We start from the raw sequence: 17292 nt of genomic DNA, 5'->3' as shown, positions 1-17292 counted from the left end.
TGTCAGAAAAAACGACATCGCCCCATTTGTTAGGAAATGCAAAGACTTAGAAAAGATCATATTAAGTGAAGTAAGCCAGACTCAAAGGAACTTAGGCTCAATGATTTCCCTCATTCATCATAACCAGTAGAAACCTTGAGCTCTAATAGCAAAGATTTGCAATAGAGCAAAAACTTGATACATAAGGCCATATAGTATCAAGCTAATTGAATGGACCTCTAGGATATTGAAACAAAAGCCATATAATGAATGATTGTTGTCCTTAATGTACTATGTTATCTCTCATCTCTTTTGCTGTCCCTTGGTTATCTCATATTGTTACAGTATCTCACTTTGTTATCTGATATATTGGATATATTTGTATTTGGTTATTTGAAATTGGATAGGGAAGGGGAAAAATCCAAAATGGGGGGTGGGGGGAGGGTAATGGGGACCAAGACATGTGAAAGGATATCAATGTATGTGAATTAATGCACCTTCTATCTGGCAAATATCATGTAACCCTTTTATTAATTACAATAAAAATATAAAAAAAGAAAAAGTCATACTATCAAAATATTATAACTGACACCTAGCTCTAAGTGTTTTCAATTTCTTCATTTTCCATTATGACTGATCTCTTATACATATAAAAGGTTTTTCTTCAAAAGTCACTAAAGAAAAAGATAAATACCTGCAACAAATTCTGAAAAATGAAGGCTTTAAAGTTGGCTTTAGTAATAAATACCCTGATTAATTTGCTTCTATTATAGTTCAAACTCAATAAAATTATAAGTAAATGAAAACAAAAGTGAGTGTTCCTTCAAGGGTTAATCAAGTTGCCTTCTGTTTGGGTGTAGGTCTAGGCATGCATGATCCTATTTTCCCAAGAATTTCTTCATCACTTCTCTGTCCAGAGTGGAACTAATGCCTCCTGACAGCTATCAGACTCCTTGACTTCTACATCAACCCTTTTTCTATTTCCTCACTGTGATTACAGAGACCACATCTTATTCAGCATTCAGCCTGGAATTTTGTGGACTTGCTTAGAAATATAACCAGCAATTTACACCATGTTTTCATCATGTGTTATGAAAACTCCTTTAAAATCCAATGCATTTGAAATTGGAGGGCTTTCTAAAATCCATGACAAACATCTAGCGACCAACTTTAAACAATGCAAAGTGAATTGGTTCATTTAATAAATCTGTTTGGATGGCAAAAGTTGTAATTCAGCTCTAGAGTACTTGCTGAGTATACTTGCATGAACAAGGCCCTAAGCTGAATTCACACACACACACACAAAGACCATTCTTCTCTCTCTCATATTTATATATATATACATATGTATACATATATATATACGATTAAAATAAATTTCTCAGAAATATTCACATAAACACATAAGTTTCTCCATTAATAAGAGGGATTATAATATTCTTCAGGCTCTATGAATTACTTTCAGAGAGGCCAAATAAATGATTTCTACAGAAAATTTTAATTTTTGAATTATTGTATTTTCCCTATTAGAATACTACAAATTAAGTGCACAATGGTTTCAATATAATTTTACAACCTAACTATAAAATATTGAAATTATTAAATAAGATCTATATTTATAACCAATTTCATTCAACAAACTAACCTAAGAATTTTACTGTTATATAAATATGTTCAAATTTAATTGATAACTTCAAAAAGAATAGATGATGCTACATAATGAATTCAGAACAAAACATCACATAACACTACACTTTTGATTGATAAATATTTAATATTCATATTGATACACTAATTCTATATTTATGATATTCCATTTCCAGAAAAAATTCTTAAGTAATTTAAAAATTAAAATTACAAATATTCAATTTTTCCATTTTGATCATTTCCATTGTTTATTTTTGAAAATAGGGACCTTGAATTTTGGCCATCTTCTATTTCTGTCAATCCTTTGATGTTTGAAAGAAGTCTACAAGGAAGGTGTCAGAAGAAATTCTATGCAATATCTGGGGAATGTAAATATTCCTCTTCCTAGGCCCCAAGGATTTGTTTGCCCACATTCTGACAGTTTGTGAAGTCTTTGACATTGAAACCTGCCAAATATCAACCACTTTGCCTCTGCCAAAGAGACTCATCATTTAGACTTTCATCTTTGAATCACAAAATGAAAACAAAATAATATATTAACAAATTACAAGGTTTCTTAAGACCATTCAATTAGAAATACCAAAAGATTTATTTTCATTAAAAACTTATCCATTTTGGGGCAGGAAATACTGCATTAGGGCAGAAATTCGAAGCATGAAACATAACCTCAACAATATCACCTGAGTACTTTTCACATCCCTTGTCAAAAAAATGCTCAGTTATAATGTAAGAAGTTTATATGGTCCTTCATAAATAAAAATAGTTATATGATATAACACTTGCAAATCGTATTTTGAGTAGAAACTCCATTTCAGGTGTAGCGAACTTGCCTAATATCTATAATATTTTAAGAGTTAATGATTCCAAACTAGTTTTCTTGTCACATTCTCTTTGTTAAGTGACAACACAAACTTTTTTTAAGTATTTTGTGATTTTTCGCTCTACTCCAAGCACTTATAACATTTCTAGATTCCTTCAATTTCTTTATTATAATCTTCCTTTCCAAGCACCACTTGTGAATCACAACTCTGCTATAGAGTTGTGTCCATTTGGTTCGATTCATGCATGTCCTTAAACCTTTCTTCTGGGCTTTTCAAAGTGCTCTCTTGAACAATTCTGCAGTTTTCACTAGATTTCTAGTTCAATCCAGGGCATTTCCTTGGGTTTCTGATACTGTAAATTTAGTAATATTTCATTTGTGTTTTATGATTTGGATATTAACAAAAAATCTGACCATGTTTGAATCTTCTTGAATTACATAATGGACACTTAGTGAGTTCAAATTCATAAAATCAAATTACATTGATTTTATGCTGCATTGCTACATGAATGGTCCCTTGGGCCCAGTGCCCTTGGCTCATGCCTACATTCCTAGTTCCTTGGCTGGCACAGAATGTCAGGATTCCAGTTTAATGCCAGTATAGATGGAAAAGTTTCTGATACTCCTCATCCATAGTGGGCACAGTAATGTTCGCACCAGTCATAGTAAATTATGTGGAAGGCTGAGAATGAGAGGATCAGGGTTCCAGTTATAATTGAATTATTATTATTATTATTAGCCAGCACAAAACAGAGATGGATGGGTGAGTCTGTGGTCAAATTAGCCTAGCAAAAGTGAAAGACTGAGGACATAGTACAAATGGCAATACTGCAAAAACCAAAACAAAAAAAATATCATTGGTATCTCCCTAGTCTGGCAGCTTCTTTTCTCAAAGAATAAGTTGTTTTACTTAATATGGTCTTACTTCTATATTTAATAAATATTATGTAAATACCTTCAGAGAGCCAGGACTTTGGCCTAGTTGTATAGTGCTTGCCTAGTATGCACCAGGACCTGGGTTTGATTCCTCTGTACCACATACATAGAAAAAAAGCAGGAAGTGGTGCTGGGGGTTTAGTGTTAGAGCACTAACCTTGAGAAAGCCCAAGGACAGTGTTCAGGCCCTGAGTTCAAGGCCCAAGACTGGCAAAATATATATCTTGAGAAATTTTCATCTTGGTTGCATTCAAAACATCACCAATATTGATCATTAAAGTCTAGATTATAATGAAATTAAATTTTAATTCAAACTATCTTCAAAACCTAATTAAACAGATTATCTCTTCAGAACATCTATTTAAAAGGCAAAGTAAAACACCATCTTCATTTTCCTCCTCTCTACAAATAATTCTTTTACTTACATAACAGCCTCGCTTTAGCTCTTAGGCAAAGTATCATTACCTTTTTGGAGAGATAATATCCATGATAGTCTCCCTATTAGCCCATGGCATTTAGATTGAAAATGCAAGAGAGAAAGTAATTCTTCAAAAACAAAATCAAAATCAAAATAAAATAACCACTAATATATAGAAATTATCACGATAATTTATGGTAATACTGTGGAAAAGTAAAAAAAAAACATTTTTATGAGTCCAGTTTTTATCCTTTAGGGAGCCATCTCCTACATGTTCCAATAACAATGGCTATTAATCTGTTAGACACTATCTTAACTGTAGCATAATACTTACATCTTGATTCGACATGTCCCAATAAGGCCTTTCTCCATAGGACATAACTTCCCACATCACTATTCCATAGCTCCACACATCGCTGGCAGATGTGAACTTCCGGTATTGGATGGCTTCCGGTGCAGTCCATCTCACTGGAATTTTCCCACCCTGTTGTAAAGAGAAGTTGATATTTAAATATTTACAATAGCCTTATAGATCACTTATGGTTAAACCAAAGACAGGGGTAAAGATTTCTATTTGGATGGCAGTTCAATCTTGAATCACTGTAAGTTTAAATTTAAAGTTACTAATCTTCTTATTCAACTTTTGTTACCAGTTTTAAATTTTAAAGCAACTTTGTCTACTTAGTGGGCTTTGTATGGTCTCTGACAAGTGTTTACTGAGAAGACAAAGAAAAATGAAGCAAAGTAACTAGCAAAGTCAAAGGAAATAGGGAACATTGAAATAAATTTCACATAGTTTTTTTTTTTTATTCCAGTGTCACAAAAGTAATGGTTTGGTATAGCTAGTATTCCTTTAGACTTTAGAAGTGGCGATTATATTTTCTGCTATAATTATCAGCCTGTAACTAGATGCTGTTTTATGAAATGGTACCATGTTTAAAGGATGTGCCAGTATAAAGCAAGCAATGTCATCATTCTTTGTTTACAGACAGGTGCCATAATAACATTAAGTTTTCTAACAGGAAAAAAAGCCTGAGGTTCTGTTGCTTCTTTGCTGCTGTTTATGTTTCCAATAAGCTCTCTTTCTGTGATTGGCTAAGTTTAGGCATACAAACAAGCCTCATCTGATGACTTTTTCTTACAGTAGTTGTATAGACAGCGTCAGGATCATCTTCTATAACCCGGGACAGGCCAAAATCAGACACTTTACAAACAAGATTGCTGTTGACAAGAATATTCCGAGCTGCCAGGTCCCTATGTACATATCCCATGTCAGCCAAATATCTCATTCCAGCAGCAATTCCTCTCAGCATTCCTACTAGCTGGATGACTGTAAACTGCCCATCATGTTTCTGCAGGGAGACAAAATGAAAGTCCAGTTAACTCTGTCTAAAATGGGACAAAACTCACCATGAAACATGTCTGTTTCATGTGTACTGGTCATTTAGGATTTCATAAGAGCACATGCTCATTAATTTTCTGTAGAATACAGATGACTTGTGGGGAAAAATAACACAGACTGATTTCATTGATAACCATAAAATATACTATTCATCATTTATATTAATTCATTTTAGTAAAAAATAATAATAGATTGAGATCACATTTGCCCACATACATTATAATTTTCAATGAAAGCTGACATCTAAGTGTTGCTGGTGGTCCAAAAATTCTATAAACAATGTAAGAATATATAAAATGAAAATAAACACATATCAAGTTATTTTTCTCCCAGCAATGAAACAAACAAACAAAACAATGGGAGGGGGGAGAGAAACTATTTGATTGAAAAATAGGGAAAAATTTATAAGCAGCAAATGACTAATAGTTGCTGATATTTTTTCTCTTTATTTTGCTCCTTGTAAGATACCACTTGCCTTAATGATTCTCTAAAGCATATGTACTAGCAAATGAGATTAAAGAATGTTGGCAACTCGACTAGTCACCTATTTCTAAGCTTTTCCTTTTTTTTTTTTGTCGGTTTGGTTTATTGAGAAAGTCTCACCATGTCATTTAGGTTAGCATCCCACACACAATTTCCTGCTTCAACCTCTCAACTATTTACAAACCACAGTTTCATATATTGGTTAAAAAAAAACAAAAAAAACAAAAAAACCAAAAAACAGGGGACGGGAGTTTAGCCTAGTGTAGAGTGCTTGCCTAGCACGCACAAAAACCCAGGTTTGATTCCTTGGTACCACATACATAGAAAAAAGCTGGAAGTGGTTCTGTGGCTCAAGTGGTAGAGCATAGAAGGTACAGGTTTTGAGATGCTGAACTGTCTGGGTGATACCGCAAAAATCTATTATGTATATTAAAATCATGCAACCATGAAAGCCTCTAAAAATCCCATTATTTCTCTGAAATCTGGGCTGAATGTGTCATTCTAGGTCATGTAAAATAATAACAAATAAATAATATGCTTGACATTTTAATTTTTAGTTACTTTCTCTTTCCTAGTTGGAAAGAAACACAGTTATGTATTCACATTGGTAACTGAAGTCTCTGAGAGTAAAAGTATACATGTTTTCACATTTAAGATATATCACTTACAAAAAAAACACACCTAATTTAGTTGCCATTCAATTACATATATTTAAAATTCTAGGCTTCTGGTGTTCTCCATACTTTCAGTGTGATATTGACAAAAACCATTTTCTATTACTTGATATCTATGTGTTCAAAATATGCTAGCTTAAGTCAGAATAGAATTCTAATTGTTACTCTCATCTTTAAAGAAAAATTTCTGATCTCTTACAGTTGATGATCATCTCATATTATTAAAAACAAAGTTCAAAAATTATATGCATGCTACATGCATAGTATGTTTTGATTAGAAGGATAATCTTAGTACTTACCCTGAGAAATGCATCTAGGGCCCCATTTTCCATAAATTCAATTACAATCATAACTGGTTTTCCTAAAATTAAAAAGGAGAAAAAAATGTTATCTAAAAAGTTAGAATGTTATCTAAAAAGTTAGAGTTTAGAGTTATTCTCTCTCTCTCATCCCCAGGAAAACAAAGATTGCTCTTATGAAAGACTGGGTATGTAGGATACAAGTATTTTTAACGTTGTGAATGATGTTGCTAGATGTCAAAAAGACAGGAAACATCCTTGTAAGACACAATCATGGTTCATCAAACTAAATCATACAATGATAAGGTGTGCTCCTGACCCTGTGTTGTGAGAAAAACTCAATGAATTTCATATGATGAAAAGGATAAACTGTGTCACATTTAAGGCTCTTGATGATAAATAAAAATATTCATTGTTCCAACCATTAGATTTTATTCTTCAGCTCTAATACTGGACTGATTTTTCCCTGATTGTTTTTTGTTTCTGAAGAGATAGCATAAAATACTTATTTTTATTAGTAACATACCAAGAAAGAAACAACCATTTAGAATATGCAATATTCATTTGCTTCCTAAAGGATTATAACTTGGTTTTTATAAAATACGTAAACAATCATGCTAACATCTGGCAAAGTCCCTTCAATGAATGAAAGATGTCACCTCTTGTCACAACCCCTTCTAAGTGGACAACATTGGGGTGGTCAAACTGTCCCATGATGCTTGCTTCACATAAAAAATCTCTTCTTTGTTTCTCTGTGTAACCAACTTTCAGCGTCTTTATGGCCACTGCCACATCTCTTTTTCCTGGAAGTTTCAAGCGACCACTGCAGACCTCTCCAAATTCTCCTAAAGAAAACAGAAAAAAGCCAGGTGTTATTGTAATCTATGAAATATTTTCTCTCACAAAGAAACTGAATTAAATTTCTTTCAAAGCATTTTTAAAGTAATAAAGCATGCTCATTAAGTTAAAATGAATGCATTCCCAGAGATGCAGTGAAAGAGTTTATGAAAAGAATAGCATAATGAAATTAAAATTCAAGACGCATGTGAGCTCATTCATAGACTTTACGTTTTCTTTCACTCTCTGTTACACAGTCTATAGCTTTCAACTGCAGTAATGAACACTTCAAAAACCAACATTTGAAATACAACTGTAACTCACACTAATCGTAAGAGCATGCAAGCAAGTTCTAAACATTGCTACTTTTTTTAAAGCTTGAGAAACAAATATTTATTAAAAATTTCTGTCTGGAGTTTCTATCCATCATATATGCTAGACTTATGAGACTCGGATCCAAAAATGTATATTTTTATGAAATTAATATGTAATTAAATTAATTCATACATATATATTTTAAATCCATTTCAATAGTAAAATGAGCAATACTTATAACCAAAAAACTTAAAACATTAAATCTCTGTAAGAGATAGGAAATCAGGTAAGTTAGAACACATTCTAGCAAGTTACAGGAAAGTTCAGACTTGTAAAAAAAATTCTAACTAATTTCTTGGATAATAGACACAAGTTATTATGAAGTGGCTTAACTACGTCAGTATATTCTAACTTTAGTCAAATATATGCAGGTTCTCTGTGCCACATGCTACCTTTTTTCCCCCTTAAGATTTCACAGATAAGTACAGTCTCATTGCTCCCAACAATTCAAAGAAATGCAGAAGTCCTATACTTGAGGTGCTTGTCATTATGATGCCTGACTTTCGATCTCAGCTAAAGGGAACAGCTGAATGAGGACGCGACCACAGCCTTACCTGCACCGATCACACGCTCAATTTTAATACAGGAGGCATCTAGCTCCTTGGCGAATTGATGGACAGCTCTATTTGGGTCCTCATAGGTTTCAGGGTCAATGTAGGTTTTGGTGCCTGGAAATTTAACTGTAATGATGTAAGAAAGCATGACTGTGATGAAGCAAAGCACTTATTGTGCAGTCAGCCCAGGAATTTCATTATGCAGAGTGCTCCTTGGAACAGGGAACGTGCTTCCACCATCACCTGATTTTCAGCAGTTTCAACAGACTGCTGCAGTCTGCTGGCGTATAGGTATTATCTGCAAGCTTCTATAGGTAACATGGGATCCAGCTCATAGGTTACTAACTGAATTACTTTTCCAGTAAATCAACAAAAGACATCCACCAAAGTTTCTGATATGCCTATCAGACTGGAGTTGTCATTAAATTCCGTGATATCATGGCAGAGTTCAAGCCATATTGAGGTTGGAATGGGCTTGGAAACACATTTGTAAATCTATCAGTCAGTCAATCAATCAAATTAATACACTGGGAAAAGAAGACATTTCATTTACAGGTAGACTACTGCACTGACAGCAATATTAAAAACATTTAGACATCTTACTTATTCTTTTGATTTATTTTTAAAGACCAACCATTGTTGACATGTACATAAAATTCATACAGGATGTGTGGGACTGCTATCACAAAATCAAGAGCGAAATATTCTAAAGACATAGATTCATTTTCACCTCGAAGGGCAATAGAAGCCTAATGTACAAAGTGCAGAGTAAAGATAGAAAAGTTACAATATTCCTGGGCTCTCTTAACCGAGTATGACAGCAATTTGAAACAGGAATGGTTTTTGTGAACTCTCAGTTATAAGGCTTTGGAAGACCTTGGCTTGCTATCAAGAGGTAGCCAGTATGCCTCACAAAAGGTAGTCAAAATTCAGACAACAGAGAATCATCTTAAATGTTAAAATCTTCAAATGCACCCAGAAGCATGCAGGTAACAGAAAATGCTAAGTCAGCTTTATATCAAATTCACTTACAATAATGTATTTCAAATCTATTCATTTGGTTAGACAAAGGTAAGATAGGCATATATTGGGTTGTATTAATGCAAAGAAGAAAATTACACTATATCCTTAAAAAATCTTTATTGTTGTTGTTTTATTTAACAAAGCCACCAAACAAACTTTTCATTAAATCTTACTACTTGGAGAACAATATATTTCTATAGATATTACACCAAAGCCTAAACTGTGCTTATGTTGTCACATTAAATTTTAAATAATATTCTAAAAATAAACATATAACAAACCAAAAGAAGCAGAATGTATAAAGGAAAATGGAATTTAAAAATCTTGATTTATTCTGCTGTAGTTGTTTATCCAAAATTGATTGTCTTAAACAATTATTGTTGCAGTTTATAAAACTGACAGATGCTCATTTGTTACTAAAGCTGAACATGGAAAAAAAACAACACAAGAAGAAAAGAGAGAGGGGATAGAATGAGAAAAGAGAGAGGAAGGAGTACAGGGGAAAAGGGGGAAAGAGAAAGAGAGAGAAGGGAAGAAAACAATAGGTTAACCTCCTAGATTGTCAGGCAGTTGGAGAAAGAGCCATCTTCTCCCTTGTTATTCTCTTTTTTTTTCTTTATGTTTGTTTTTGATAAGGAAACTAGATTGGAAGTAGCTTTCTGCATCTCAAACGGGTCTCTGATGGTTCTTTATTCAAGCTGTCATAAAATATTTTGACAGGCCAGAGCTCTTTTGGCATGAAAACATGAAATACTGCCCAGCTTGGATTCCAAGACATTGTTAGAAGAAATGATAGGAGGAAACGAAATGTAAATTGGAATTGCTTCACTAAACTCTTCCATTGTGTTTATGTCTTTAAATGGAGCACTTGGGCCTTGGAGACTCGAGGGCACCTGCTACAAGTGACTGGACATTCTATTAAATTCAGCACTTTAAAAGCTAGTTAAATGGTTGCTTTCAACTTTCTGTAAAATCCAATCTGATGTCTTAGCAACCAGGAAAATTGTGTACTAAAGGAATGAAAGGACCATGGCTTGCAAATAGCTGGTGACCATAGGGCTGTACTTTAAAGTATTTTAGATAAAGCTACAAAACAAAAATAAGGGCCTGGTTTTCATCAAATAACAGGATATCTTTATAGAGAGCATGTTTCAAAATTATGAAAGAGTTACCAGAACACAGTATGTTAAGTCAACTTTTTTTCTTTTCCTTATTCATTGAAAAGTAGATAGCTTAAAAAAAGTTGACAATTCTAGATAGTTCAGATGTGTTTCATATCTCAATTTAAGAATGTGAGGTTTTAAGCATTTTCATATTTCAAATGACATAAATGGTAAATATTTTGAAACCACCATATGTATTTTAGTGAAGAGATGAAAACTGTTGATACATAACAAGCTTATCTTGTCTATCTCAACATGTGAGCCATGGAGTTATACCTCTACCTGTTGAAAATTGTACACGAGATGTGGAGTGGAATGACCAAAATTACCTATCAGACTATAGAACATATGTCTGAAATAACCTTCAATTAAAGCAAATAAACTAAAACACAGTTGTGAATGTTGGGGAGTCTCATATACCCAGCAATTTAAAGGAAAGTGATATATGTATTATTGTAATATTAAAGAAATATGGCAGTAAATTATTCACCTGTGGGTAGGATCAGAATTTCCAGAGATTACAGTATTAGGTTACTCTTCAGTGTACATTTTGACACTACACATAAAAATGTACACATTGAAATCCCTGTCCTTCCTATTTGGGGAAGTGTTAAATACATTCTCTGCTCTCATGGTAGAAGAAAGTAAAAATATAGCTGTCACTTTTTCTGACTATCTTCTAGCTATCAAGTGTTATGGTGTTGTAATTACTGAAGATTTTCATAAGAACATGAGGGCTAAATTAGTAAGAGGAAGCTCCCACAGTAGAAAAGTATCTAATAAACCTCAAGGGGGGAAGCAAAATCAGATGGATTCTGTCAAGTCAAGGATAAGGTTTGAGTTGTATAGAATTTTGGATATTCTCTTAAAAAAGGAATATGTGATTATATGAAAACTCAGTGGAAACTAGCAGAATATGAAAATGTAGTCCATAAAAGTGAAGGTCCCTGAAATGTAAACCTCACTCTATGATACCATTCCTTTTATACTTCATGGGACTCTCTTATTTTTAGTGGTGAGAATTACAGTTTCCTATTCCATTTTCTTTCAAAATTTATGGTCAAAGAACTTATTTTTAACAGATGCAAACACATTAATAAAATTAAAGAATGATCACAAAGGTATTCACAATTATTTTTATTTTTCACCAGACAAGGTTTCTCGCTACAGTGCAGGCTGATCTGCAACTATTACCCTGACTTAGTTGGTTTACTACTGGCATGACTGTGAGTCACTGTACCTGAAACAATTTGGTATTAAACCACATATTTTCATGTGTGCTTTTTTCATATATTTTCATTGTAATGTGCTTTTTATAAGGAATCATAACGATAATCAAAGTATCTAGAAATTCTTGCATGATGTTTGAATATTTGTCACATTTGAATGAGTACATCATAATATCTTCTTAAGAATCTGGTCATATATTATATATATGGCAAATGCTTATATTATCTAAAAAAATTTTATTTACATAAATGAAAATTTAGTAAAAACGTTGTTAAGAAACAATAAATAATACTTGTTTTATTATTTTCAATATTAAAAATAGGGAAGAATGGGCTTGGTGTTAATTAGAACTGAATGAAATCTGTTCACTCTTAGGTGTTCCTTTGCCTGTATAAAATATTCACTTTTAGTTTCCTGGCTGTCATTATTAACACAGCACTTAGATCTCTTTAGTAACCATCATTGATAATCAATTTGAGTTGGTTTTTCATGGCAGCATCACTCATTGGGTTAGGTAAAAGGGTCTAACCTTGTAACTGGAAAGGACATACCTTAGCTAGAAAAGGGTTCTGTGCAACATTTAGTGGATAGTAATTACAGTGATAAACACTTGGGAAAAGTTTGCTAAAGGAAAACTTGTGATGCGAAATCTGCTGGATATTAATGTAGACATACTACATTACTGAGCATATTTAGTACTTTTGAATTCACATCATGTGAATTTTCATTCAAATTTCTTGAGTGTTTTATAGTAACATTGTGAGATTCTTACATAATTTCAAGCACCACGCATTGGAATTTGCTTCTTCCAATACTAACAACCTGATTTCTGAATCATGGGGTGTATACAATAATAATAATAAAGAAAAGCCAAACACTTACAATGAAAGTAAAGTTCTTCATCTCCTTCTTGGTCAGCTTTGCTATAGCCACAGTGCCTGGAAATTAGGGGAAATGAATTTACTATGTATGGAGAACATCCAGTAACATTGATCGTGGTCTTTAACAATGTGCTAACTGAAATGAAGCTGTACAACAAATAATTCATATCTATTTATCCCCAATTATGTATTCATGTGGTAATAATAACATAATAATTGACAGAAAGCAAGAGCCTTTGAATATGACAATGGAATAGGAGAGTCTGTCAACTTAAATTTTGCTTATATATTGTTCTGGGGAAAAATTCTACAATGTTACATGGATTTCATAGACTTAAAACACTTAAAGAAACTTATTGCTAGATTCATTGCATATTCATTACGATAATGTAACTCTGAATCTAACCCATAAAATTTATCCACTTAAATTTACCCCCTTAAACTAAAGGCAGGGGACTCAATTTATTCTGTACTTTGATTTGAGAAAAAGAAAACTAGTCTGCGTACGGTGGCTCAGGTCTTGTAATTCTGACCACTCAGGAGGCTGAGATCTGAGGATTGCAGTTCAAAGCCAGCCTGGGCACTAATGTCTGTGAGACTCTTACTGCCAATTAACCACCAGAAAACCCAAGTGGCACGGTGGCTCAAGGGGTAGGGCGGAAGCCTTGAGCTGAAGAGCTCAGGGATAGACCAGAGTTCAACCCCCATGATTAACAAAAAAAAAAAAGAAAAAATACATTGACATATAATATTTTATACTGAAGAATATTATTTGTATTTTCTATTCAAAATAATGTATTAATTCAACAACAGGTTGACACAATTTTGAAAAAACAGCATTTTTTTAGTAGATATTGGAATAACCCAGTGTTCTACCTTCTTCCAATGATGAAACCAAAGACCATGAAGACAAGGATGATGGTCCCTGCTACAGCCACCACAGCAATGATTATAACAGGATTCTGTTCACTGGAGACAGCTGTGGCTGCAGACAGAGGAAAGGGCCTCAGAAACAGTTGTCATCATGCAAGAATGTGAGAGGGTAAACAAAAATGTCCATTTTATTTCATTCACTACTCATGTTAAATGAATTTATTACATTGTGATAATGTAAGTATACAAAAATGTTTACTTGAAGCCAGGTAGGACCTAGCATATTTACAAAAGAGCAACCTTTCTGCAAGTACCTAAAAGAAAGAGTTGATAAGATTATCTAATTATAGACATTTCATGCACAAAACTAAGTAGTTCTCCTAATGCAAACCCAGTAGTACCTTTATTTTTTTTCATATATTTTTATTGTAATTAATAGAAGGGTTACATGATATTTGCCAGATAGATGGTGCATTAATTCCCATACATTGATACCCTTTCACATACTGCCTTTATAACTATGTCTTTGGGAGCAAGTAGGTTTCCACATCTTTTAAAACAACTTCTAATCCAGATTGCCTCAAAGTAATATACAATTTCCACTTCCACTTTTCCAAGTTGGTTAGGGTTTTTTTTTTATATATTGTCAAGCCACTATTGTCATATATTCCCAATAGTATTATATTTCCAGTACTGGTATAGACTTTTTGAACTCACCAGACTCATAAGGCAATGAAATGCACATTTCAGTTGCAAATATTCTACAGCATATAAAGTCAACAGTGTATTTACTTCAGAAGCAATCAACAATTATAATCTATAATTAAAGTGGGATGGAAAATATCATTCATTTTGTTTTTGGCAAGGGATTAGGTCTCCAGAGCAGGAAATCATAAGCATTCAAAGTACGTCTTCCCACAGTGCACTGTATATCTTTTGTTTCTGTTTAGACTTTCTCTATCTTATCCATGCCTGCCTCCTTTTGATATCTTATCTGTTGATTCTGTATACTTATGGTAATTAACTAGCTCCACTGCTGAACAACAGTGAAATTATCTGGTCTGATAGGTTCTGAACAGAGAGGTGTTATAATACCTTCCTTGTAATACCTACTTTACCACCTGCTGACTTACTCCCTGAGGGAACTAGACAAAAGTTAGAAAAAGGAGTAAACAACTTTCAAGTTTTAATTGTTGAATCATAGCTTAATAGACATACATTAAAGAAAAGATGCCTTCAAATATTTGGTTATTTGGTTGGACTTTGTTTTGTGTTATTTTAATCTGATTTTTTTTGTAAGGCAGACAAGAAAACCAATGGACTATAAGGAAGATACTATGCATGTAAGTGTGTACAACTTTTGCCTTCAACGGGGGTCTATTCTGCTTGTTTTAGCCTCAGCTTTTCCCTTAACTACAGAAACTCAACCAAGAAAACTGAACCCAGATGAATGGTGAATAGGAATTTATGATTGCTCTCCTATATTTATAAATAGTAATATCAATATTTTCATAATTGATACTTAAAGTAAATATTTTAAACAGTCACAAATATCAGAAGCCTTTTGTAAAGGCTATGTCTAGAAAATAATCACTTCAAAATTTCAAAAATCGGAGAGGTGCTAGATCTTGGTTCAAAGCCAGTTGGGGAAAGAAAGTATGTGAGATTCTTTTCTCCAGTTAACCACCAAAATGAAAATGTGGAAAGTGAAGCCCTGACTCAAGTCATAGAGTGCTAGCTTTAAGCAAAGAAGCTAAGAAACAGCACCCAGGCCACCAGGATCAAGCCTGATCCTAGGATCAGTGCACAAACATGCACACAAACACACACGCCACTAGCAAACGGCAATTCTCTTTTAATTGTGTAGACAGAATCTGTGAAACTCTCTCTTTTTCCCACTGAGATTTTCATTGAGAATACACCCACTGTCTTGCAACTATGTGTGCACCTAATTTTTAACACAGAAGTATCTTGTGCTAAATCAATGGTTCTCAAAGAGTAGTTTGCAAATCCCCAAGGATGCTTAAGAACTTTCCATGGAACCTGAAATATAAAAATACTTCTTCTGTGCTAGCTGAAGACGTTTCTTTCCTTTTGCACCCTCCTTTGTTTTAATGTGCTTTTGGATTTCCAGAAGCTAGGTAACATGACAATCTCACACTGATAGCTCAAGATAGGTCTTTGTGGTATTTTTGTGCTGTAATTTTTGATGCGGCAAATGTACATATATAAAACAAGAAAACCCCACAAATTTTGTAAGTCAAAAGTATTTTTGACTCATCATGACAATCCATTCTACACTGATAAATATGATTTATCTATTTACTATTTACTGGTGTCTTTGAAGCACCAAACTCTATAAAAAGCATTGGCAAGAAAATAAAATATACATGCATAGTTCCTTCTTTCACTAACTTCATATTCTAATGAGAGATATGATCCAGATGCCAGTGTCTTATGTTTATACTTCTAGCTATTCAAGAAGCTGAGATCTCAGAATCAAGAACTGGAGTCAGGGGCCAGGTGCTTGGCCTAGTGGTAGAGTGCTTGCCTAGCATGCACGAAGACCTGGGTTCGATTCCTTGGTACCACATGCATAGAAAAAGCCAGAAATAGTGCTGTGATTCAAGTGGCAAAGTGCTAGCCTTGAGGAAAAAGCCCAAGGACAGTGCTCAGACCCTGAGTTCAAGCCCCAGGGCTGGCAAGAAAAAAAGAAAGAATTGGAGTCAATCCAGACAGACAAATCTACTACACTGTTATCTCCAATTAACCAGGGGGAAAAAGCCAAATGAGGAGACATGACTCAAGGAACAGCATTCTAGCTTTGACTGGAATAAATTTTATTATGCATCATATTATTGCTTGTTTGTTTAAAAATTTAACAAAAACCATGTGCTGGTGACTAATGTCTGTAATCCTAGCTACTAAGGAGGATAAGATCTGGGGATCGCTTTAAAAAGTCATCTCTGGAGGAAAGTCCACAAGAATCTGATCTCTAATTAATGTCCAGAGAAGCCAATAGTGCAACATTGCATTGATTTCACTTGTTTTAAAGACTTTCAAAATGTATGATGAGAAAAGCATATATTTTTATATTCCTTTTTATTTATAATTTTATAGCAAGAATATGAGGAAGTCAGGCCTAGAGGAACCTTGTCTGAGTGGTAACATATGATAAATTTGTGTATTTTATACACTCCTATGTTACATGTCATAAGGATAAGAAAGAGACCTCAGACATATAGATTGCATTTTATTTTTGAGTTGTATTGTTAGATGATACTCATCTAATCACCTTATATTTCATATATGCTTTCAATATATTCTTGAGTATACTTTTTTCTTTTCTTTCCTTTTTTTGTCAGTCATGGGACTTGAACTCTGGCTCTGGTTTTTGTCCCTGAGCTCTTCAGCTCAAGGCTAGTATTCTACCACATGAGCCACAAGACTATTTTCCATTTTCTGGTGGTTAATTGGAGAAAAGAGTCTCACAGACTCTTGTGCCAGGGCTGGCTTTGAACCATGATCCTCAGATTTCAGCCTCCTGAATAGCTAGCATTATAGGAGTGAGTCACTGCCACCTGACTCTTGAGTATACTTTAGAGAAATCTTCATAAAAATTTTGTAAATTCTCCAAATAAAGGAAATGTGAATTTGACCTTCTTTCTGAATTCTAATTTTTAAAAAAACATCATTAA

The 17292-nt window shown here is 33.7% G+C and overlaps 1 protein-coding gene across 8 annotated transcripts in view; it reads right to left on the bottom strand.

The window, feature by feature from the left end:
* The window catches only part of Epha7 (EPH receptor A7), a 172154-nt gene that overhangs the window by 10225 nt on the left and 144637 nt on the right, over positions 1–17292 (bottom strand). For 4 of the 8 annotated variants that reach the window (XM_090338415.1, XM_090338414.1, XM_090338418.1 and 1 more), the window contains exons 8-14: positions 13598–13706; positions 12723–12778; positions 8425–8550; positions 7318–7503; positions 6659–6720; positions 4943–5152; positions 4135–4284 (exon numbers count right to left, since the gene is read on the bottom strand). In XM_090338415.1, coding sequence (XP_090194541.1) covers positions 4135–4284; positions 4943–5152; positions 6659–6720; positions 7318–7503; positions 8425–8550; positions 12723–12778; positions 13598–13706 — 899 coding nt within the window. Of the gene's footprint in view, positions 1–4134; positions 4285–4942; positions 5153–6658; positions 6721–7317; positions 7504–8424; positions 8551–9035; positions 9870–12722; positions 12779–13597; positions 13707–17292 lie in introns of those variants that run through there. The other 4 variants (XM_090338417.1, XM_090338419.1, XM_090338421.1 and 1 more) reach the window with 2 other exon arrangements.

Source organism: Megascapheus bottae, chromosome 8, assembly GCF_031878675.1.
Source record: "Megascapheus bottae isolate mThoBot1 chromosome 8, mThoBot2.hap1, whole genome shotgun sequence".
NCBI lineage: Eukaryota > Metazoa > Chordata > Mammalia > Rodentia > Geomyidae > Megascapheus > Megascapheus bottae.
The sequence above is the reverse complement of the archived record's forward strand: the minus strand, read 5'-3'. Positions and strand labels throughout refer to the sequence as shown.